We start from the raw sequence: 25523 nt of genomic DNA on the forward strand, positions 1-25523 counted from the left end.
TATTTTGATGATGTTATGCACTGTAGATGATGAGATTTGCAAAGCCTTTGCAATTTGACGTTGAGGAACATTGTTTTTAAAGTATTGCACAATCTTTTTACGCACTCTTTCACAGATTGGAAAGCCTCTGCTGGAAAGCCATCTTTACTTCTGAGAGACTCTGCCTCTCTAAGACATACCTTTTGTAGCTAATCATGTTATAGACCTGATATCAAATAACTTAATTAGTTGCTAGATGTTCTCCCAGCTGAATCTTTTCAAAATTTCTTGCTTTTTCAGCCATTTGTTGACCCTGTCCCAACTTTGAGACCTGTAGCAGGCATCAAATTTGAAATGAGCTCATTTAGTGAATAAAAGTGTAACATTTCTTTGTTTAAACATTTGTTATTTTATCTATGTTCTATTGTGAATAAAATATTGGCTCATGTGATTTGAAAGTCTTTTAGTTTTCATTTTATTCAAATTTAAAAAACGTCTCAACATTTCCGGAATTCGGGTTGTAAAAAAACCCCATCTAATTCCCAGTTTAAACCTGTAAATGTAGTAGCTTTCAGTGTATAGATCCAGAAAGACTTTCTCTGTAATAGCTTATTTACCCTATCCACCTCCTCTTATTGACCTAGGAACATGTTCTATATCTATTATCTTCGATGCCTTTGTCTCTATAATGTAGGGCTATATATATATATATATATATATATATATATATATAATATAATGTTGAGGATTGCAAACTCGAAATGGCATTCTTATGTTCTGCTAATCTGATCTTTCATTTTCTTGTAGTCATCCCTACATAGAAGCAACCACACGGACACTCCATAAATGATTTTACTTCACAGCCTAATTCACAGCCTGAGGTTACATCTATAAACATATTTGTCTTGACCATATTGTCACAGTGATTGCAGTTGCCACATCTGTAATTTTCTACGCTAGAACATAACCAGGTACTTGATTTTTTTAGAGGGAAGATGCCTTCTCACTAATCTATCCTTATTTATAGGTGCTTTCCAAAACACAATGGAAAAAGATTCAGGTATAACTTTCCTTGGATGAGGATTACTCATCACAATTTCCCAATTACTTTTTATAATTTTCTTAATTCTATTTGCCTCTGTACTATACGCATAACCTGATATTGCTGAGTTCAACATGTTCCTGGGTCAACATTTTTGTTGATCCTGGAACAACATTCAAATCAACCAATCAGATTTGAGGGACAAGTTTACAGATTATGTCAAGTTTAGGCTTAAAAACATGAATTGGTGCTTCTACATCAGTGTTATTCATCTATCATTTCCCTCTGATTTTTGGGATTACTTATGGGTAGGGTTAGGTTTAGGGGTAGGAATAGGGTTAAGACTAAATTTTCAGACTAGAATGTTGTTCCAGGATCAACAAAATATGTTGACCCAGGAACGCATCTAACTCAGCAATATCAGGACGTGCGTACTATACTGTCACAAAATAAACTGAATTATCTGAATGTTGTGATTTTTGTTTTTGTACTAATAACTCATCTCTACTTATGTTTTTTGCTTTATTGTACGCCGTGTTAATCACACTGTTTTTGTACCCTCGTTCCTGCAATCTTTGAGTCGTTTCTTGGGCCCTGAAGTCAAAGTCCTCTTCCTTGTCACAAATTCATTTCAATTTCTGGAACTGTCCAAAAGGGATGTTGTCAGTCAACCATGAAGGGTGAAAGCTATCTGCTCTTAGAATAGTGTTTCTATCAATTTCTTTTCTAAAAAATAGTCATATGCAATACACCATTACTTTCCTTAAATATTTTTAAATTATCTGAAATGTATCTAAATTTATGTGAAAAATTAAGACTCAGTTTGAAATTCACATTGGTTTTAAATATGAATGAAAAGCCAACAGATCTACCTCTGAACCTGACAATATCAAAATGATATCTATATATCTACCCCACCACATCACATTCTTTAAATATGGATTTGAATCAGAAAATACAAATTACTTTTCCCAAAATCCTAAAAAACAAATTTGCATAATTAGGGGCAGAAAATGCACCCATTGCTGTAGCTTTAATTTATTTATAGAATTGATCTTGAAACAGAAAAAAGTTGTTATTCAATGTCCATTCTGCTAGTTGCACAATAAAGCATGCCGGTGGCTTTTCAGTAGATGATCTCATATCTAGATAATATGATAATGCTTCTAGCCCCTCATCTTGGTCTTGTTTGTATACAGCGATTCAACATCCATAGTCACCAACATAGATGATTCGGTATTTTTCATTTCCTTAATAATATTCAATACATGAGTTGTATCTTGAATAAATGAAGAAAGTTCACTAACTAATGGTTTAATAAAATATTCCAGTCTTTCTGGATCTACACACTGAAAGCTACTACATTTCCAGATTTAAATGGGGAGTTAGATTTTTTTTTATTTTTATTTTTATTTTTTTTTACCTTTTTTGTAATATGACTTTATGGTTCCTGGATTAGTGCTGTTGTTGTTTTTTAATTGATAATATATATTGTAATTTCTGGACATATAATTATGCCATTTATTTATTTATTTTATATAAATAAGTTAAGTTTTGGAATTGAAAATATATTATTGATCTGTTGATTCTGATTTGTATACTTTATTTCATTTATGATATTGTATTTGTTTTTTGTTTTTTTGTTGTTGTTGTTGTTTTTTTCTCTAAGTTTTGGAATTAAGAATACATTATTGATCTGTTGATTCTGATTTATGTACTTCATTTCATTTATGATATTGATTAGTTGACTGCGATCTGCATACTTCGTTTTATGTATGATACTGTATTTGTAACTGTATTTGCATATATATATATATATATATATATATTATTATTATTATTTTGTTTATTTGAACATATTGTACTTGGTATAATTATATATTTGGTGAGATGTTCTTTTTATATCATCTATACTTTCTCTTGTGTGCATATCCTATACCACATAATCAGGTGTTTGTCACATGACTAAGTAATTGCTGTTTAAATGGACTCTAATTGTGTTTGTTGCTCACACCCTGATAAAGGCTCATTAGCCACAATGTGTCGGTGTGCGGTTACATGTCACCTGTTTTTAAATGGCTAAGCCATGATTAAATAAAGCCTTTTTTAAATCATTTTTTCTTTAATACTCGAGAGCCTTGGATTGATATTTTATATGAGATGAACTATCCCTACGCCCAAAGAGCACAGAGTTATGGAATTCACACCCCGCGCAGCACTTGTTGCACTTCTTGTTTTATGGAACTGTATGAATATTTGAATGCTACGGATCCCAATCTGAAGTCTGACTTGTAATGCAGCCTGAATCATAATCACACCGTGTTCGTTCATTGGCCAGAGGAAAACTAGCCCCACAACTGAGCCTGGTTTCTCCTAAGGTTTTTCTTTCCAATCTGTCACCTGATGGAGTTTAGGTTCCTTCATTTACTTGCTTTGTTGGGGACACTTAATATTCAACAATATTATTGATCTGACTGCATTGACACTGTTGTATGAGAGCTGAAGAGAGTGCAGTTTACTGCAGAACTGCTTATAAATTAAATGAACTAATTTAATAATTGATTATCTTTACAACAGGACTGAATCAACACTGAAATGACTTCAGCTGAACAACAACTGAAATACATAATTTTCCTGTTATCACTGTAAAGCTGCTTTGAAACAATCTCTATTGTGCTATATAAATAAAGGTGACTTGACTTGACAAGGGTTGTGTTAGTGATCAGAGAGATTATAATGTGTCACTAATTAAAGACTATTTGAAGATATCAGAAAGATATCATTTGTATACGGGAGCATAATTATTTTATCATTTACATTATTTTGTTGAAATTTATGCATCATCAAAGCTCAACAAATTACTAACAAGTAAACATAAAAATGCAAACTCTAGCGGTGAACTAATGCACATGCCAGTGACCTACAAGTTCTTCATGTCTCTTGCAACAATATACTCACCTCACCCTTTGGATAGCGGTACCGGTATTTGTCTTGGTCTCTGAGTGCAAACTCCTCAGGAAAGTGATCTTGAATCTCTTCGTACATCATCTCCTCACAAACACCCTGCACATGAACACATGCACTTCATGACAAATATGTCTCATTCAAAATCAAACACACTGCAAAAGAACCAAAACAAATGGAAACTGTGGCTGTTGCCCAGTGGGCACTGCAGTCAATCTCATATGTGCATCTAGAAACAGGACTAGACTCACGGCATCAATTTCATTCAGTGCTTTCCATTGCTCATAGGGCACTCCAATTGCCTCCGCAGTCTGGATTGTTCTCCTCATGTGACTTGTCCAGATCTTCAGGTCCAGGATGTACTGACCCCTAATGTATGTCCCTAAAGCTGCAGCAAACTGACACAAACAGATCTTCTGATTAGAATTAGTGTCCAGTCAATTCACCTTAGTGCATATAGTGCTTTATACAACACAGATTGTTGTAACCCTGTAGCAAATTAGCTCAAAGAAATATGAATAATTAATCATAACTAGTTATAATTAAGTATAAATATTTGGATCAGTTAATAAAATTAACTTAATGTAATAAAATTAATATTACAATCAATTAACCTGTTCGACCAATGAACACTCAGTGTTAATTGTTTATTATAGGGTTAATTCACCCAAAAATGAAAATAATGTCATTTATTATTTTGAAATCGGCCATCACTATATAAGTCGTTATTTTTTTTTTTTGGCACACCAAAAATATTCTCATCGCTTTATAATATTAATATTGAACCACTGTACTCACATGAACTGTTTATGTTTTTAGTACATTAATGGATCTTGAGAGAGGAAATGTCATTGCTGGCTATGGAGGCCTCACTGAGCCATCGGATTTCAACAAAAAATCTTAATTTGTGTTCCGAAGATTAACGAAGGTCTTACGGGTGTGGAACGGCATGAGGGTGAGTAATAAATGACATTATTTTCATTTCCTTTAATTCTAAGAAATGTTAATTTCCAGGTTATGGGAAATAACATTCTTATTGTACAGTCCTACTCAGAGCATGTAGTCAGGATCTGCATGATAAGGAACTCCAGTATATAAGCATGAAACACAGACAACTTTACGTGTGACATAAACAAGACTTTATTAACTAGACTAAACACTTAAACTACTCTAACATTCACACACATATATGCATACAGTTTACCAGGGGAAAGAGAGAGCTGAAGCAGAATACAGGAAAGCAAGAAGTTACAGCATTGTTTGAAATTCAGCAGATCAACAGCCTTGAGCAAACCGTCTCGGTTATGTATGTAACCCTTGTTCCCTGAAGGAGGGAACGGAGACGTACGTCAGTAGTGACCGACGAATTGGGATATCGCCAGAGAGCCCTATCAGCTTCGAGTGAACTAAAACAAGCCATTGGAATTGGCGTGCGATATTTGCATAATGTGCACCGCCCCCGCCAGGTGGGTATAAATACGGAAGCGGATGCAATCGCACTCTGTTTTTCGCTGAGGAGACAACCTTACGTCTGCACTACAGCGAGGGCACAGGAACTGTGGCGACGGGACGTACGTCTCTGTTCCCTCCTTCAGGGAACAAGAGTTACATACGTAACCGAGACGTTCCCTTTCAGTCGGTCACGTTCGATGTACGTCAGTAGTGACCGACGAATTGGGATCCCAAATAAAGCACCACAGTTTCTGACCCCTTCCAGCGTCCAGCATAAGCTCCAGCCACCCGGCGCACCTGGGGGGCGGAGAAGGGGGCGAGCTTACACTGAGAGAGTCTACTGCTGTTCCGCAAGACCCACTACAGTAAGACTTAGACAACAATGGGGAAGTGAACCCGGAGGGGACGCTGCGGAGACCACAACCTACCCGTAGGGGAGGAATTTACGTGGAAGTACACATATGGACTGGGGGGGATAGGGGGAGACTCATCTGACAGGTGACAGCAGAGCTGGCTCTGCTAAGGGAAAGACACGTGCTCACCGTGGGGAGTTAACCATGGACAATACACATATGGGACCACTCACGTGGAGGGGTCACGACATATGGCACCCAGCCAAACATCAACGTCGGTGACGGACGTTTGACCTGGCATCAGATACTCCGCAATGTCTGAGCCGCAAGGGGAGGAGGAGGAACTCAACAGGGTTCGCCAAGCTGGGAACTCTACTGGAGTAATGGATGCATGTATCCGGCCAAGGGGGCAGAATGGCATTGCAAGCCGACACTAGAACGGGTTCTTCGCGTTTACCGGCTACTGGAAGGGAGTACACGGGAAGATACCGGTTCCACACGAAGGCTATAGAATCTAGCGAACGTGTTGGGTGTCGCCCAGCCCGCAGCTCTACAGATATCTGTCAGCAAGGCGCAGTGTGCCAGTGCCCAGGAAGAGGCAACTCCTCTAGCGGAGTGAGCTCTTAACCCGAGCAGGCAAGGCACGCCTTGGAACTGATAAGCCAAGGAGATGGCGTCCACTATCCAGTGGGCCATCCTCTGCTTGGAGACAGCCTTTCCCTTCTGCTGGCCTCCGTAACAGACAAAGAGCTGATCTGAGGTCCTAAATCTTCACGTTCTATCCACGTACAGGCACAGAGCGCGGACGGGATAGAGCAAAGCCAGGGCTGGGTCTGTCTCCTCCGAAGGCAGCGCTTGCAGGTTCACTACCTGATCTCTGAAGGGAGTGGTAGGAACCTTGGGCACATATCCAGGCCAGGGTCTCAGGATAATGTGAGAGTCACCGGACCCGAATTACAGGCACGTACCGAGAGTGCACTCAGTCAGGGAATAGAACCTGTGCAGCCCCGAAGCGCTGCCAAATCAGCTGGACCACCTGGGGATGGAGTCTCCATTCGCCTGGAAGCGGAGGCTGCCGTGAGAGCTCGTTGGCTGCACAGTTGAGCACTCCTGGGACGTGAATGGCATGAAGCGACCTCAGATGCTTCTGACTCTATAGCAAGAGATGGCAGGCGAGTTGCGAAATGCGACGTGAGCGTAGACCACCCTGATGGTTGATGTACACAACGGTTGCAGTGCTGTCCGAGCGGACCAGTACGTGCTTGTCTGTCAACAGCTCCTTGAAGCAGCCCAGTGCAAGATGTACTGCTAGCAACTTGAGGCAATTGATATGCCAATGCAGTTGAGGCCCCGTCCACAGACCCGAAACTGCATGCCTGTTGTACATGGCTCCCCACCCAGTGGCAGAAGCATCTGTGTACACCACAGCATGCCTGGACACTTGTTCGAGGGGAACTCCTGCTCGCAGGAACCAAAGGTCTGACCACTGAGTGAGGGTGCGACGGCAGTTCGGTGTCATGGGGACACAGAACGTACCACTCTGCTACGCCCATCTCGGGACCTGGCCGTGGAGCCAGTGCTGAAGCGGCCTCATGTGAAGCAATCCGAGTGGCGTGACTGCAGCTGCGGATGCCATATGTCCCAGGAGCCTCTGAAAAAGTTTCAGTGGGGCCGCTGTACTGCGCTTGAGCGTACTCAGGCAGTTCAACACTGACTGGACGCGCTCCTCGGTGAGGCACGCTGTCCGGGCGACCGAGTCCAGTTCCATACCAAGATAAGAGATCCTCTGCCCGGGGGCTAGTTTGCTCTTGTCCCAGTTGACCCGAAGACCCAACCGAGCTAACACCATGTCCCTGTGTTCGCACAACTGCTCCCGCGAGCTGGCCAGAATGAGCCAGTCGTTGAGGTAGTTGAGAGTGCGAACGTCCTGTTCCTTGAGCGGAACAATGGCCGCCTCCACAACCTTCGTAAAGACACGGGGCGACAGGGCCAGCCCGAAGGGTAGGACTTTGTACTGATATGCCCGACCCTTGAACGCAAACCGTAGGAAGGGTCTGTGTCGAGGCAGAGTCGAAACATGAAAGTACGTGTCCTTCAGGTCGATCGCTGCGAACCAATCCTGGGGACAGATGCATTTGAAAATGCATTTCTGCGTAAGCATCTTGAACGGCAGCCTGTGAAGGGACCGATTCAGGACACGCAGATCCAGGATTGGCCGACTCTGCGAGGTGACAGTGTGTATGGGAGACGGCACAAGAGAGGCGGCCTCGACAAACACACTGGGACCTGCTGGCGAAGTGAGAGGGGGCTGAGAGTGGTGAGGTGGGGCCTCGCACACTGCCAGCCGCGCCCTCTTGGGACCTGGAGGATTGGGAAACAGCTCTTTTTGTGAAAAAGTGGGTACCGCTGGACTCCGGAGAGCCAGCGGCGGGACGAGACAAGACACAAATTCCCCCCAGCCCTCCTCCGGGGGAGGGAGAGATGCGGGCACCGGTCTTAAGGGACAGTACTTTTAACTCTACTGACTGCAAAGGCTCGAAGGGATGACCCTGGAGAGATGTAAGTACCAGGGAGAGATCCCAAGAGGGTATAGAGGAAGGGCGAGGCGGATTCAGTCTCCTCGCCCCCCTCAGGAACCTGACGATCAGGTCGTGCTTCCCCAACGACTTACCTACAACTGCATCGTGATGTGCGGCAATAGCGGCAACATACACCTTGAGGGTGGAGGGAGACAGCCTTCGCTCCAAGACCTCTTGCAGGAAGGAAAGCACAGACCTGATTGAACATGATCGGGGGTCCTCTCGGTGAGAGGAACACCATTCGACGAACAGGTTCCACTTCAACGCATAGAGGTTCCTCGTAGAAGGAGCTCTAGCAGAAGTGATAGTGTCTACAACCGACTGGGGGAAAAGGGTGGTGAAGGCGGAGGAGGGGCTAGGCCTGGCATGAACGCTATAGGGCGTCCTCCAAGACCTGGTCACCTCCTCATGCACCTCCGGGAAGAATGGTACCGGGGCGGGGCGCTGAGGACCAGCTGGATTATGAGGGTAGCCATTGCTTGACCAACTGACCGTGCCGTCACCTTAGTCAGTGGCGGTGCGCATCTCCCCCAGAAGCTGTTGGTCAAGACAACCCTGGGGCATGTCCATGAGCGCTTTGGCCTGATAGACCTGTAAAAGGGCCATGGCATGCAGGGCGGAGGCGGCCTGTCCGCATGCTCTGTAAGCTTTCTCGTTCAAGCTTGACGAGAATTTACAGGCCCGGGATGGGAGACGTGGTTCACCGTGCCAGCCGGCGGCCATTGAACACAACTGCATCGCAACGGACCGCTCGACTGGGGGGATCCCAGCGTACCCCTTGGCCTCCCCGCCATCCAGGGTGGTGAAGGCGGAGGAGGGGCCAGGCCTGGCACGAACGCTATAGGGCGTCCTCCAAGACCTGGTCACCTCCTCATGCACCTCCGGGAAGAACAGTACCGGGGCGGGGCGCTGAGGACCAGTGTGGGCCGCCCCGAGAAACCAATCATCCAACCGAGAAGGTTTGGGACGTGGTGGAGGATTCCACATGAGCCCGACCTTCTTGGCGGCCCGGGAAAGCATAGCCGTCAACTCGGGATCAGGCTCAGGCAACGCTACGGTCCCGGAGGGAGGCAGCGCAGCTGAGTCTTCATCTCCTCTAGCTCACCTTCCGATGCCGCGATCAACATCTGCTCATCCGCAGGTGCACCGAAGGAAACGGATGGTCGCTCCATGGAGGGACCAGCACACTCCGCCGGCAACACCACAGGCTGCAGTGTTGCAGAGGAGAAAGGGGCCCGGCGGGGAAGCCCTGACTGTAATCCTCAGGTCACCCTGCCTACACGCCGTCGTGCCGCTCCCCTGGCCGGAGCCAGAGAAAATAGGGGAGGGGACCCCTGCCCCCTGAGAACCAAGGAACGAGAGTCTAGACCTCAACACTGAAATAGTCATGTTCCCGCAGTGAGAACATGAACTATCCACAAAGGCTGCCTCAGCATGCTGAACGCCCAGGCATGTGACACAGCGATTGTGACCATCAGCGGGGACCAGGGAACGACCGCATCCAGTAATGTACAGACGAAATGACATCTTGAAAAAGACGCAGGGTTCATCTATGAAACTCTTTTAGAAAAGGGGAAATTCAGCTCTGCTGTTTGTGCTGAAGCACACAGGGAACAGCCGCGATGTAACTGCAGGTACACACTGATCGCCTAACAGTACACACGCAGAGGAACCAGCCCAAATCGCAAATCAACAGGGCAGAGAAATGCTGTGAAAACAGCAATTGAGAGCTATAATAAAGCTCAAATGCTCCTCTGGAAGCTCCCGTTGATCTTTGTTGATGTTGTCTTGATGAAAGAGAACCAGTTGGATTCAGAGGATCTTTGGTGAATGGAAAGTCTAGGCCAGAGCCTGGCACAAGCTTGGAGTTCCTTAGAAGCTTCTAGCACAGCATCATCTTCACATTAGCGTTTTTCAGTAAAAGAGCACTGTGAACTTTTGATCAGTGATTTTAAAGTGTGAAGATACCCCACCTTCTTAAAGTGACTGAGCCAATAAAGAGTTGTTCCCTCGGAGGAAACTTTATGAGTCTTTGTTCTGTAGCAAGATATTAGCATAAGACATTGGATTGGATGCATGAGAGATGAATCTTCTAGATTCTTATAATACTAGTGTGTCATAGAGTAACATAAATTACCAAATAGGAAACGAAAGTTGGAGTCCATCGATACCAAACATGCTACCCATGTGATTTTAGTTAACCATAGTATGCAACTCTGAAACAATAATACCGAAAGAGTTCAAAAGAGAGAATTAATACATAGGCCAAAGCCTATAAAAGGAAAATCATGAGATGGGAAAATTGGATACATGTTTATACATTTCTCAAGTGGTTATATATAGAATATATAGGATTATATATGCTTATGACCCCTCAATCCCTGTCCTCTGTTCTGCTGTTTTTGACAGGTTTGAGCCTGTGACCTTGTCTGTGTTACAGGAGATTTGTTGATCATTTGAAGCCCTCAGGTTCTCCACATGATGCTGTTTCTCCTCGACTTTTTAAAGAGGTCTTTCCTACTGTAGGGCCATCTGTTCTTGCAGTTGTTAATAGCAGTCTGTCCTCAGGTGTGGTTCCTAAAAATTTTAAACACGCAGTAGTGCAACCTCTGATTAAAAAACCTGGTCTGGATCCTGTAGATCTTGTAAATTTCCAAACTACCTTTTCTTTCAAAAATCCTTGAAAGAATCCTTGAAGAGTCTGCAGTCTATTAATGGCCTTTTTGAAAGGCCACAATATTCTTGAAATTTTCCAGTCCAGTTTTAAAAATTTGCACAGCACAGAATCTGCTCTTTTGAAAGTGTTTAATGATATATTTTTAGCTACTGACTCTGGTGATTGTGTTATTCTTGTGCTTCTTGATTTAACTGCTGTGTTTGACACTGTGGACCATGAAATCCTGATCTCACGTTTGGAGCAGTGGGTGGGCATCAAGGGCATAGTGCTCGAATGGTTTAGGTCCTACTTGGAAGGTCGGACTTTCTGTGTCAGCTGTGGTGACTCTGAGTCTTCCTCTGCTCCTCTCTTTTGTGGGGTCCCACAGGGCTCAGTTTTAGGCCCTCTTCTCTTCTCTCTGTATTTGCTCCCGCTAGGTTCAATAATCAGGAAGCATGGCATGTCTTTCCATTTTTACGCAGACAATAGCCAGATTTATGTGCCTCTTAAAAAGAACAACACTGTCAGACCGTTACTCGAGTGTCTTGATATACAGGCCTGGATGCCTGGAAGTTTTAATGTAAAAAAGACAGAGGTGATGGTTTTTGGTGGCACCACTGGGACTCCTTCTGTTGATTTGGGGGCCTTGGCCCAGTACAACAAACCAACCATTACTAACCTAGGGGTTAAAATCGACGCTGACCTTAAGCTTGACAGTCAGATCAGGGCAGTCGTTAAATCTAGCTTTTTTCAATTGAGGCAGCCGGCCAAAATAAAACCATTTCTTTCAAGGCAATGCTTTGAGACAGTAATCCATGCCTTTGTCACCACTTGGCTGGATTACTGTAACGCACTGTATGTGGGGGTTAGTGGGTCTTCTGTTGCTCGTCTGCAGATGGTTCAAAACGCTGCAGCACGTCTGTTAACTGGAACAAGCAAATATGAGCACATTTCCCCTATTTTAGCCTCACTTCACTAGCTGCCCATAAATTTCAGGATCCATTTTAAAATTCTCTTATTTGTTTTTAAATCTTTAAATGGTCTTGCCCCACTCTACATTTCTGAGCTGTTACACCCTTATACACCCACCCGTTCTCTCAGGTCAGCTGATCAACTGCTCCTGAATGTGCCCAAAACAAAACATAAGCTCAGAGGGGACTGTGCCTTTGCTGTGGCAGCTCCTAAACTGTGGAATGATCTGCCTCTGCCCATTAGACAAGCCTCTTCATTGTCTTCTTTTAAGTCGCTTCTTAAAACCCACCTTTTCTCTTTGGCCTTTGCCACTTGATTTTGACATTTGTTTCTTAATTTGTTTTATTTGTATTCTATGTCTTGTATGAGTTGGGTATTTTATGTTTATATATTCTTCTGTACAGCACTTTGGTCTACTTCAGTTGTTTTAAAGTGCTCTATAAATAAAGTTTGATTGATTGATTGATTGATTGATTGATTAAAAGGGTTTATTTGTCCTTCTCAGAAAGAATTAAGTCAGAGTCACAAGTCTCTGCACATTCCTGACAGTAATAAAAGGTCTTATCAGTTTTCTTGTGTCCTGTAACAGGACACCTAGTTCTGCGTGTGTGTTAGCTAAGTTTGGGATGCTAGTTGCAGTTTTAGGGGGATGGGTTCACAGAACTTTGAGATAGTGAGTTTCTGGATTATTCATTAAATATAATGAATAATTGTGTGTCTGATTGGTCCAGACTCTACAACCCTTTAACTGTCACCATCCGGCTAGTGGGAAATTTGCCATTATATACTTAAAAACAATAATAGCTTAGTCTAAACCTAAAATAATACTGACATATGATTTTCAAGACAAATGACAGAGGAACAGTAATTTATTAATTCACAACAACATTTTCAGACTCATAAGGCATGTTCAGACATTTATTTTGAAATAGCAATGAAAATGAAAAATCTTGTTCTTTTTGCATGTATTTTATGTGTTTGTTAAAGGTTGAATGCAAACCAAATACTGCCATTCTGCCCATATTACTTCTGAATAGGATGTCAGTTTCATAAATTGTATGAACATTATGGAAATAAATGGTTCAGGTCACTCAAACCATAGGCTATATGGAAATGGAAGAGTCCTTATGTGGTCACCAATGGAGCCTGGATGGTATCTAATGTAAAAGTTTAGTACTGCGCCCAAAAACAAATCTTACTGAAAGCACAATTTGAGAGATATTAACTTAAAATTTGAAACACAAACTGATTAGATTTTGGCTTTGATTTTTGATTCTTGCAGTTTTAGAGTAAAACAGCTTTGTAAAGTATATATTTTATATAAATTATAAGAAATAATAGTTTTACATTTTACATTTTCCTAAACTAAAACTTCAATAACTATTTTGTTTTTTTTATTTCACTTTCATATTTTTATTTCACTTCTAAAATAATCTGCCAAGTATCCCCTTTATAAGGAGACCAAACTTAAGTCTGCTCCAATGTATTCAAGATTTAAAACAATTTAAGTTGGGCTTTGTTCCCCAAAAATGGGAGTGACAGTTAAGAGGTTAAAGCAACTTTACAGTGATAACAGGAAAATGATGAAGCAAACAGAGTTCATTTTGGCTGTACAGCAGCTCTAAAAGGAAACAGTGTCATTGTTTAGCTGAAGTCAGTTTAGTGTTGATTCAGTTCCACTGTAAAGATCATCAATTATTAAATCAGTTAATTTCATCTAAAGCAGTTCTGCAGAAAACAGTGTCAGTGCAGTCAAATCAATAATATTGTTGAATATTAAGTGTGTCCCAAATTGTATTATGTTGAAATAAGTATCCCAAAGATACCCTAAATACTATTTCTGGGGGGGAATTCGAAGTGCAGATCAGTGCATACTCTAAAGCAGGGGTGGGGAACGTTGATCCTGGAGGGCCATTGTCCTGCAGAGTTTAGCTCCAACCCTGAAAAAAAACACTCACCTGCCTGTAACTTTAGTAATCCTGAAGACCTTGATTAGCTTCAGGTGTGTTTAATTAGGGTTGGAGCTAAACTACAATGGCCCTCCAGGATCAACGTTCCCCACCCCTGCTCTAAAGGCTTATATTGCCAATTTGGTCCAGAATTACAAACACAAATAAAAAGTGTTGAAAAACTGCAAACATTGCAGATATAAGGGACCATCTGTTGTTTGAGTGATTAATAATCAGTATCTAACGTGATGAAAAATTCATCATTATGCAAAAACATGAGGAAAATTCTCCACATGAAAGACCCACAACTTGGAAGATCAATGTCATACAACGTCTTTTCTCTTCAATACGGTATGCAGCCCATTAATTCACACAAGTAAGTAACTGCAGTATTTTACCAAAATGCTAAGGTAATGTGCAATGGGCACAAAAGCTTGCAATGTCCTTCAAGAAAAAAAGAGGAAGAGTGTTCCAATTAATCTGAATTCACCCTACTCTACTTATGATATCACTTCTATATCTAGTAATGATCTAGTAAATATCCCCTTATCACAGAATGTTGGTTTGGTTATAATAAACAGTAATATTAATTAATTTAAACATCATAGCCAACAATCCAGAGCCTGAAAATCCTTCTCAACACTGTTTCCATTATTTTAATTAGATTTATGCTAACCTTCATTCCTTGTGATGAGAGACCGGAATCCCCTCCGATACGCCCCAAAAGGTTGAGTTCACTTTCTCCATGACGACAGAGGTAGATAGTGCGAGGTGTGACATGGATGTTCATCAGGTAGTAGACAATTCTGCTCTGAATATGATCTTGAACCTGATTCACCAGGTACCTGCTGCCTACGTTAAAGATCTTAATGTATGACAGGTTCCTGTGGACACACAGAGACAGGATAGTAATGATGAGGACTTCCACTACAATGTCAAACAACAGATGTTTGTCAGATTCATTCTGGGTGACAATGTTTCACCTGTCTTTGTCATCATCTAAAGGAACATATGTTAGTTTATAGCAGTCTATTCTCTTGAGGAAGTCAGTCACAGCCTCCTCTTTATCACAGTTAACGTAATCAGGACTGCTCAGCTTCACTTGCTGCAGATACAGACAGAAATCAAAAGTCTTTTACAGGATGTAGAGTATGAATATTTGTAAAGAATTGCTTACTAAACAAACATATATTCCAACACAGACAACTGAACAAAATCATAAAAGGTAATATTTTAATAATTATGCAGCTCAGTAAAAAGCAACTCTCACACACACAGATACATTAATACACATAGATCAATAATCCTTAAACGAGAAACAAATATATACATTTTTAACACATCATGAAATACTCTTATTACCTTGATGTTTTCTGCAATGATTTCTGGGTCATCACAAAGGGACTCAACAAAAAAGACCTACAAGAAAGACAACCCTACTTTAGAAGTCATAATGTAGAAATATTTTCTAATTCGTTTCTAGAGATGAAGTATTCTTTTTGATGAATATTAACTCATCAGTTCACCTGCTTCACTCACTTTATAGCCATTATCTTTAGCGAAGGTGAGAATCACCTCTCTACGTTCTCTTGTTGTGTTGGTTGCATCAAACACCTGTAAGAAATGACAAACTGCCTCGACCCAGACTCCACTCCAAGATAAGTGGTTGAACATGCTCATTTCCCAAACTGGCTTAATTATCATAGAGAAGAAGTCATAGCACCATTTGAGTGAATCACATCCTAAGCAAATGGTCATCAATTGTAGAAAGAGCAACTTCATTTACATTAGGGGTAGTAACTGTATAAAAGTTTTATAGGATGAGTTTAGGATGTTCAGGGTTCATTCTGACTCTGATGAACCCAAGGTGCTTCAGGTACTTTGTCATTGCTACGCTGCAATAAACTTCTTCATTGAGAATCTTCAACGTCCTAATCATTTTTTCTTACAGACCTGAACGTCTCAGGTTACATATGGAACGAGACTCCTGGAGTTGACACTATGGGTGCATACATGTCCATTTCTGATTGGCCACGGCAGTTGGATGACATCACAGGCATGCTGATAGGGCACCTGAACAACACATCATCATCTCCATATTGTCTGAAGGAAGACACGCAGGCATGCCTAAAGTATAGCAAGATGATGCAGCATCTCGTTCCACTTTTTTCTGGGAACTGTGTTACATACATAACCTGAGACTTTCCCTTTCGAAATGGAACATCAACGATGCATCATGGTGTTGACACTATGGGAACGTTAATACCCACTGCATCATACTGAACTGAATTGGTTCAATGTGCTGTGAAATTAACTGAGCGAGCTAAGATGTATATCAAAAGAAATATATCAAAAGAAAGAGCAGAGCCCCTGCTTTTAAACAAAAAAAAATGCATTCTTTTTTATCAACTCTTGAATGTGGGTAAGTTTCATAAAAAGCAAGATTTTGAACAAAAAGCTGAGAAAATCATGTTTTTTTCAACGTGCATAAGCAATGCTTTTATTGATTGTTTCTGCTCCTTTTTGTCTGTGTTTTGATCCGGAGAATCTCTATTCTTTCAGAAGTTGCATAATAGCGCCCGCTACCATATAACAGTGGGAAAAAAATCCGTAAAGTGTTAAGGTGGATGGGAGCCAGGTGGGAGCAGGGCTTCTCCGCTGTGAAGCGATCACAGAGCCACCTTGAGAGCTGACCAAATATACTCTGCTCCTAAACGCCCGTAATGAAGTGGGGACAGGGCATGACACACATTCTAAACCCACTAACCATCTTTGCTTTAACACTTTTCAAAACAAACAGACACGCAGGTTTAAATTTTACGCACACACAGACAAAACTGCATCCCGACAAAAGAGCTAATGATGTGTTGTTCAGGCGCCCTTTTATAGCCTGTCAGTGTGCCTGTGGCATCATCTGAAATTGGTGTGCATGCACACATGCTTCAGACACCAGTTCACGCGTAGCGTTCCCATAGCATCAACACCATGACGCGGAGTCGAAGTTCCACCTTGAAAGGGAACATACATTTGTTAGACCTGTTTGAAAGAAGGTTTTTTTGGCTGCATTTATTTGATCAAAAATACAGTAAAAAAGTAATATTGTGAAAAATTATTACAGTTTAAAATAATTTTCTATTTTAATATATTTAGTATAAGTTATTCCAGTGATGGCAAAACTGAATTTCCAGCAGCCCTTACTCCTGTCTTCAGTGTTATATGATCTTTCAGAAATCAAGCTAACATGCTGATTTGGTTTTTATTGGTGCTCAGTTATTAATAATTGTTCTTATTATTGATGCTTTTTTTGTTCTCATTATTGTTTTTGCTGCTTAATATTTTTGTAGTTCATATAGTGTACAGCACCTTAGTCAACAATTGTTGGTTTTAGTGGTGCTATAGAAATAAAGATGTGTTGAGAATAAATAAAGCTGAGTAGAAACTGTGATATTCAATTAACAGCATTAATCTTACTGTTAAACTTTTCAATGGTAGTATATTATGATTTCCACAAAAATAGAAAGTAGAAAGTAGAATAAACAATAATTAAAGCTGTAAGCAGCGATGAAAGGGCCCTCGCACCCGGGCTCACCATCACCCGTTGGCCTTAGGAAAACAGTGAACAATGGGTGACATGCATGTAAGCGAGTAAATACAAGGGAAATATGGCAAAGTCATTTCAAAGTGCCACACTTCCTGCTGCCAACAGGTGGCACTTTGACTGTAACTGAATATTGCCATATAGATGTCTTCAGGCCAGGAATATTATCACACATGTGAAGTTTGGAGCAGATCGGACATTGTAGGCCGGAGTTACAACAACTTCCTGTTTTGTGGCGTTAATCGCATACATTAGCACTTAGCCAAGTGTTGCATGATTTAACATGTTTCTAGTATGTTTGGCACTTTGTGGCATATTGAAATGTGTTTCTGGGAATGAATTACAGTGTAAAGCATGCCATTTCCTGTTGCCAGCAGGTGGCTCTATGACTAACTGAATATTGGCATATTGTTGTCTTCAGGCCAGGTCTCTTATCACACATGTGAAGTTTGAGGCAGACTGGACACTGTATGCCTGAGTTACAACAGCTTCCTTTTTAATGGCGAAACATCAGACTTTGTCCAGCCGCCACGGACACACCCTTCAATGAAAACTCTAGATCTTCGCAATTTAATATCACTAAGGCCTCAAGATTAGACTGACCATATATGATGTGCTTTTGGTTAAATCTCTATGAGGAGTTAATCACAGTGTAAAACAGGTCATTTCCTGTTACCTACAGGTGGCACTATGACTGTAATTGAATATTGCCATGTAGATGTCTTCAGGTCAGGACTCTAATAAAACATGTGAAGTTTCGGACAGATCGGACATTGTATGGCTGAGTTACAACAACTTCCTGTTTCATGGCGAAACATCAAAATTTGCCAGGCCACCATGGACACACCCTTCAGCGAAAACTCAAGATCTTTGCAATTTAACATCACGAAGGCCGTTAGATTAGACTGACCAAATATGATGTTGATCTGATTAAAGATCTAGGAGGAGTTTGTTAAAGTACAATGTGCGGAAATGGCAAAAACTGCTAAAATTTTGCAGAGAAAATATTTTTTGTAGGTATTGGGCTGTTACATCTGTCTACTGAATTTCATACCTGTACGTGAAACGTAGCGCGAAGGGCACTTCATTGAAGTTTTTTAGGTGGCGCTATTGAGCCATTTTGCCACACCTAATTCTGAAACCCATATCAGAAGTAAATTTTCACCACTTCTGACACGTGTGCAAAGTTTAATGAGTTTGAGCACGTTTAGGCCCTCAAAAATGTGATTCATTTCGGAGAAGAAGAATAGTTGGCCGAGCAATTACAATAGGGTCCTCACACCATCGGTGCTCGGGCCCTAATAATAAGAAATGTTTCTTGATCAGTAAATCAGCATATTAGTGTTTATTTTATCTTTTAAAATAAACACAGCCTTAGTGAGTATAAAAGACTTCATTCAAAAACATTTAAAAAAATCTTAATTATTTTAAACTTTTTGGCTGTTTGTGAATAAAACATTTAGCATTAAACAGAAACTACTGTGATAATACTGCCTTACCAGCTTTTACTGCAAATTGTTTAGAAACAGTTAAGTTTCTAATCACAGCTCTTCTAAATGTGTTGAGATGAGCATGTGTGTGTGCTGTCACTTACTGCCACTTGTCCATGATCCTGAGTGAAGTAACAACAGACGTCCTTCAACGCCGCCAGAGCACACGCTCTAAAGCACACAATTTATAACAAAAAGAAAACAAATACAATAACAAACACACCAAAAAATGTGTACAATATGATTTATACATGTTACGGTGTTGGTGTGGTAGAGATGAGGAGTACACGGACTTCCACAAAACTGGGTATTTAATCAACAAAGGAGAGAACGACAACCATATACACTTAAACTAACAATAAGAACTGACAAGGGAGTGCAGGGAGTGAGTCCATTATAAAGGGTGTGTAGATGATCAAGTCCAGGTGCAGGTGATGAGTGATGATGGGGAGATGACGAGGAAGTGAGTGTAGGTGTGGAAACAAGGAGGATGATAGGAAATGGAGTCCGGGAACGAAGGGAACTGTGACAATACAACAGTTAGTTCTGGTGCTCAAAAATGATTAGCCAAATGGTGTTCAATGAGTACTGATATAGGGCAAATTCCAAATGCAAATGAGCATCCCTATGCCCTACTCACTACAAAGGGCAGAGACCCTTTCTGCAGGTTACATTACATTACTCCAGCAGCAAGTAACTGTCTTTATGAGTGAGTCAGTCACAGTATCGTTGGCCCATGAAGAACCCCCTGACTGAGCTTGGTTTCTCCCATGGTTTTTCTCTCCATTCTGTCACCTGATGGAGTATGGGGTCCTTGCCACTGTCACCTCTGGCTTAGTTGGAGACACTTAATATTCAACTATATTATTGATTTGACTGCACTGACACTATTGGATGAGATCTGAACTGACCTGGACGACAACATCACTGTTTTTCTGCAGAACTGCTTTATAGATTAAATGAACTAGACCTTTACAATGAAACTGAATCAACACTGAACTGACTTCAGCTGAACAATGACATTATTTTCTTTTAGAGCTGCTGTACAGCCGAAATGAACTGCTTGCATCATTGAATCATTCCCTATTATCACTGTAAAGTTGCTTTGAAACAATCTGTATTATATAAAGCGCTATACAAATAAAGGTGACTTGACTATCATTCACTTAACTGATTGATTCAGAAACAAACACTGCCGCAGTGTATTGGCTCAAAAGTGTTAATTGTTCTGGGGATTCATTTGAAACTATTTGTATTCATGGTGGAGCAAAAATAGACAAATTGACAGGCAATATTGTGTCTAAAATGTAAGTTACTCAATGTTAACTTCATTTTTATTGAACTCTGGCCTGCAGCCTCTGGCTTACAACCAAATTAGAGCAGTACTAAATATTCAGACCAATAGCGTGATTGCGAGTGTGATATTGTTTTTTCTACAACAGTTACATAAACAAGACCTTAATATTGATTTTGAAACAGCAGCACTCTAGCTCATGTGATATTGCTTAAATGAATCACTGTTGTGTAAAGTGTGAGTTTCTCACTTGCGAATCTTCATGGCCTCTTCGTTGTCTGGGCGGAAGAATTCGTAACTCTTATAGGTGCGTACAGCATCCCTACGGTACTGTCCAACGTTAAACACTGATAAAATAGTTTCACTATCAGTGACACTGTCTACTGCACAATTACGAATACATCTTTTAAGACTTATGTTCTTTAAAGACTATTGAATTTGAAAAGCAACCAAACATTTTGCCAAAGTTGCCCAATTAACAGTGAAAATGCCAAAAAAATGACCATATTGTTACCAACAAAAAAATTTACTTAGTTAAACAGTCATCTAATATATCAGACTGCAATGATCTGTATTGACCAACAGAAACATATTTGTACCTAAATCTACCAATAGCCTTGTTAGTGGATAATGAACATTTTGTTTTTAAATATTTTTGTTAATTTTGGCTATATTGATATGAAAGTGTTCAATTAATTTAGGCAATTCTGAATTATATTGGTTATAGCCATTTTGTCAGCAATTTACCAAATTGCAAAAATAAATTTTAAAAGAATGTAGATATTGGCATTGATATTAGCCATTATAAACACTATTTCAACATTCATGCCATTTTAATTATCTAGGCTCAACTGCTGGTTAACAAATGCTTGGTTCTAATATGTGAGAAGATTTTGTGCTTCTACCTGCTACTTTGAAAAATTTATCTGTTTGTATAATTTTACCATGAATAATAATTCTCACCCTTTGTGGGAACGCCAATCCAGTTGAGGTAGCGTGTGAGTTTCTTAGAGATGTAGGTCTTTCCACGGGCAGGCAGACCAACCATCACAATCATGGTGGGAGAGTTGGTGAACTGCGGAACTGATGCTGAAACAAGCACACACATTATGTCTAAATAAATAAATAAAACTCATGATAGTTTCATACACAGTACATATTAATTTAACATTTTGTTTCAAACATGCATTATTTGATATGGTTTTACAACTGATCTCTATGGAGACAGAAGCCATGTTTACACTCCCACTCATTTCATTGTTAATTAGTGATGTTATTTACTTTAGTGAAGAAACAGTACTAGTGTCTCATGTACTATTAGTCATTTCTGTGTGGGTGTGCGTAAATGGCAATGAACTGGACTGAGGTGAACAGCCCAGAGGACACAAACCATCATACACTGTCAAACACCACTAACACACACACAAAACAAACATCACAAAACAGATTTTCATTACAATTCTCACTTAACAAAAGTATTAGGAAAAATTCTCTGTATGATTTTATTTAAAAGCATTTTCACTATGCAATATGCTTTCTTATCTATGAAAAACTCTCACTTCTCACTTAGGCAGGCTCTTAAAAATATTTTTGAAGGTTTTATGAAAAATAGTTTAAGGTCTTATAAATTGTAGTTAGGCATACAAATGGTTTACAAAAAAAGTTTACAAAGTCCAGAGATACATTTCTAACAGCGTAATGAGTAAAAAAGATATCCACTAACTGATACTTTTATAACCTGATGGTAAGACCACAGAAATAGAGTGAAGGATGAGACAGAGAGAGATGTTTCTTTAGATGTCTGACTTACAGCCTCTTCTCTGTCTCAGCCTGCTGCTCATCCACGGCACCCAGATCTTCTCCAGAGGATTTTGTGTAAGTTCCATTTGTGAGTGATACATATTCACCAATATGTGTGAGACAGCTGAGTCTGTGTGAGATATATGTGTATGATAAATGCACAAAGTGACCAGTCAAGCCAATGTCTTCTCTAATGTTTGTGTAACCTTGTCCACTTTGAAGCCGATGTGTTTAAACTGGTGAACCCTGGTAGAGGAGGTGCATCAAGCACCTGATCACCACGTTACACACAACAGCCTATCAATATTCACTACAGAACAATTTTAAACAACATTTTAAACAACAACAGCTATGCTCTAAAATATAAAATGAATACTAGCGTACCTGAAGGATTTTAATGCATTGTGATATTTACAAACTGGTTCTGTCTTGTGTATCTTAAAAGCAGATAGGTGGTCTCTGTCTGGAAGTCTGTTTGCCCTCCAGCATCTCTGATTTATCCAGAACACATCTGCAAGAATGCAACACAGCTCTGCCAGTACAGACAACTATTTATTTATGTGTATGTGTGTGGTTCAGGTATTCCCTATGTTATGGGGAGCAAATGTCCCCACAAAGATGGCAATATCCAAAATCCTTAACCTTGTGGGGAAATTGTTTGGTCCCCACGAGGAAAACATTTTATACATCATACTAAGTGATGTTTTTTGAAAATGTAAAAATGCAGAAAGTTTTCTGTGATGAGTAGGTTTAGGGGATAGAATATACAGTTTGTACATTATAAAAATCATTATGTCTATGGAATGTTTAAAACAGAGAGAGAGAGAGAGAGAGAGAGAGAGAGAGAGTGTGTGTGTGTGTGTGTGTGTGTGTGTGTGTGTGTGTGTGTGTGTGTTTCGGTCCTAAATGCGCATGCCCATACACCTTTTAACATGGGGAATACTTTGACACACACACACATTTTTCACTGTGTTAAAATACCAGCACACACGTGATATGATACATGCGCTATACTCGTATGTATTTATTTCAGTCTAACCTGTGCTCTCGCAGCGCGTTCTTTCTCATGACGGCTTTCTTACCACGAGGCTCCATAAAAACACATATCAACACAAACAACTATTCCACACAAACAGCAAAATACCAATGCTGCACGAAATCTTCTCTATTTAATATTCACAAGTTATGATTACGTCGCTTGTATTCCTTCCAATGGCGAAGGGTTGTCTAAAATATTAAGAACCTTTCGCCGTAGTTCGCACTGGTAGCTCGCTGTCATATGTTTCTACCCGTCCTAAGCAACTCTCACGAGATTCACATGTGGTTATATTTGCGTTGTGGTGCGTGTGTGTGTTGCATATATTGTTTATGAGGACACAAATGTGTATAATTACATGGGCATTACAATGTAAACATGGCTTAACGAATGGCTTAAAACTAAACTGCCTTAAATACATAGTAAACTTACATGCACTGTGAGCTGTAAGGTCTTATATAGACAGGTGTGTGGCTTTCCTAATCAAGTCCAATCAGTATAATCAAACACAGCTGGACTCAAATGAAGGTGTAGCACCATCTCAAGGATGATCAGAAGAAATGGACAGCACCTGAGTTAAATATATGAGTGTCACAGCAAAGGGTCTGAATACTTAGGACCATGTGATATTTCAGTTTTTCTTTTTTAATAAATCTGCAAAAATGTCAACAATTCTGTGTTTTTCTGTCAATATGGGGTGCTGTGTGTACATTAATGAGGAAAAAAAAAAGAACTTAAATGATTTTAGCAAATGGCTGCAATATAACAAAGAGTGAAAAATTTAAGGGGGTCTGAATACTTTCCGTATCCACTGTATATACACTAAATTCAGAAGAACTGTGGCAATGTCTCCAAGACACTCGAAGAAACCTACCTGCAAAGCTACAGTACTGTAAAGTGTTAGGCACTTGTATAAAAAAATGCTGTAAAGTGAGGATGCTTGATCGATTATGATCAATCAACTTCTATTAACTAAATCAAATCAATATTTGGTGTGACCATCCTTTGTGTTTAAAACAGCTTTTGTAGGTACACTTGCACATAGTTCTTCAGGTAGCTTTGGAGGTTGGCTTCTTTGCTGCAGTTCTTCTAAATTTAGTCTGTATCAGTTTTTTCCTGTTTCTTTCTCCGTGTGGAGCATACTGGCTATTGTCAGACTCCTTGTGCAAACAAAAATCTCACTGGATTATTACAAAAGGAATGTTTGGAAATGTAAACTGATAATTTCTACTGACACACTACAGCAGCAAAATATATAAATAACTGGCTTAACCCTCATGTTCTCTCCGTTTCCTGTTTACACTTGTGGTGTTTAAAATATGTATAAAAAATGTATAAAAAAATATACAGTTTTATTATACAAATGATATATCATCTTCTCCTTTATATGTTCATGCTGTTTTTTTGGGGATGTGAATTACTTTTTTACCAATTTACTGAAATATTCCTCAACTACACCATTAGCATGCATATGAAAAAAAAAAAAAAACATTTTTATGAATAATGATCAAAATTAAATTTGTTTCTGGATATTGATCTAGGAGTTAGATGCAGAATTCTGCCATCTGCTGGTTAGAGAAAAGCTTGTAGGAATTACAGTTTTAGAAAAATAGTTGTAATTAACATATCTGTCCAGCAGAGGCCTATAGAGATCCATTTATTTTTCTGGATGTGGCTAACTGCTTCTATAACAGCTTTTGTCATATATATTTTGTGAATATATATACATTTAAAAAATTATAAAATACATTAAATCAGTATTTTTTTCCAAGTTTAGAATTTGTTGTTGTTTGAGGTCTTTTGAAGTGTCTTGTTTTTGCAATGTCACATAAATTTGTAATAATGCCACGAGCTGCCACTCAAAGACAAGGCTTGATTTTAATCACATATTATTTATTTTAATAATTCAAATTTATAATAATAATTAACTTTAGAATAAGAAATTTAAAAAATAAAAAAGGTAAATATAACCAACAAAATAATCAGCAATAAGCAGATATGAACAAGAGTGAACACACTGTGTGTGCATGTGCGTGTGCACGCCCGGTTGTGTGATCATGTTTGTTCTACATTGCATTTGTGTGTGAAAATATTCAGATTTATGCTGGAATTATTGATTTTATTTGCCAATTTCTATAAAAATGAATTTTTATTTATTTATTTTTTTTAAATGAAAAATAAAAAACTCTTTTTTTTTTCACTTTTCCCATTCATTTTCAATTGGGGACAACCGAATCAAGCCCAGTTTTTGTGTGTGTGTATATTTGTTTATTTGTTTATTTGGATCCCCATTAGCCACAACCTAGATAGTAGCTACTCTTCCTGGGGTCCCAACAAGTAAAAATACAAAAAATACATT

General features: G+C 39.9%; 1 protein-coding gene across 4 annotated transcripts; it reads right to left on the reverse strand.

Moving 5' to 3' along the window:
- Positions 1 to 205: 205 nt before the first annotated feature.
- si:dkey-96f10.1 (6-phosphofructo-2-kinase/fructose-2,6-bisphosphatase) lies at positions 206 to 22360 on the reverse strand. 4 transcript variants are annotated; one of them, XM_051880959.1, is made up of 11 exons: positions 22139 to 22360; positions 21292 to 21417; positions 20579 to 20675; positions 19139 to 19205; positions 15486 to 15560; positions 15309 to 15365; positions 14930 to 15051; positions 14623 to 14830; positions 4237 to 4383; positions 3980 to 4084; positions 206 to 310 (listed from the first exon to the last, which is right to left on the reverse strand). In XM_051880959.1, exons 1-11 carry the CDS (start codon positions 22227 to 22229, stop codon positions 221 to 223), a joined length of 1185 nt encoding a protein of 394 aa, XP_051736919.1. In that variant the 5' UTR covers positions 22230 to 22360; the 3' UTR covers positions 206 to 220. The 4 variants fall into 4 exon arrangements, with proteins under 4 accessions (XP_051736919.1, XP_051736918.1, XP_051736920.1 ...); XM_051880958.1 differs by having other exon boundaries at positions 15486 to 15638; XM_051880961.1 differs by lacking the exons at positions 206 to 310; positions 3980 to 4084; positions 4237 to 4383 and adding an exon at positions 10593 to 10946 and having other exon boundaries at positions 15486 to 15638.
- Positions 22361 to 25523: the final 3163 nt, after the last annotated feature.

This window comes from Ctenopharyngodon idella, chromosome 22 (assembly GCF_019924925.1).
Source record: "Ctenopharyngodon idella isolate HZGC_01 chromosome 22, HZGC01, whole genome shotgun sequence".
Taxonomy (NCBI): Eukaryota; Metazoa; Chordata; class Actinopteri; order Cypriniformes; family Xenocyprididae; genus Ctenopharyngodon; species Ctenopharyngodon idella.

Coding starts and splice junctions, on each gene's coding strand:
- si:dkey-96f10.1 (XM_051880958.1), bottom strand. CDS start 22,229: ATGTATCACTCACAAATGGAACTTACACAAAATCCTCTGGAGAAGATC. Junction 20,676..21,291: donor GATTGGCGTTCCCACAAAGG/GTGAGAATTATT, acceptor CTATTTTATCAG/TGTTTAACGTTGGACAGTAC. Junction 4,384..14,622: donor TCTCATCACAAGGAATGAAG/GTTAGCATAAAT, acceptor TGTTTGTGTCAG/TTTGCTGCAGCTTTAGGGAC.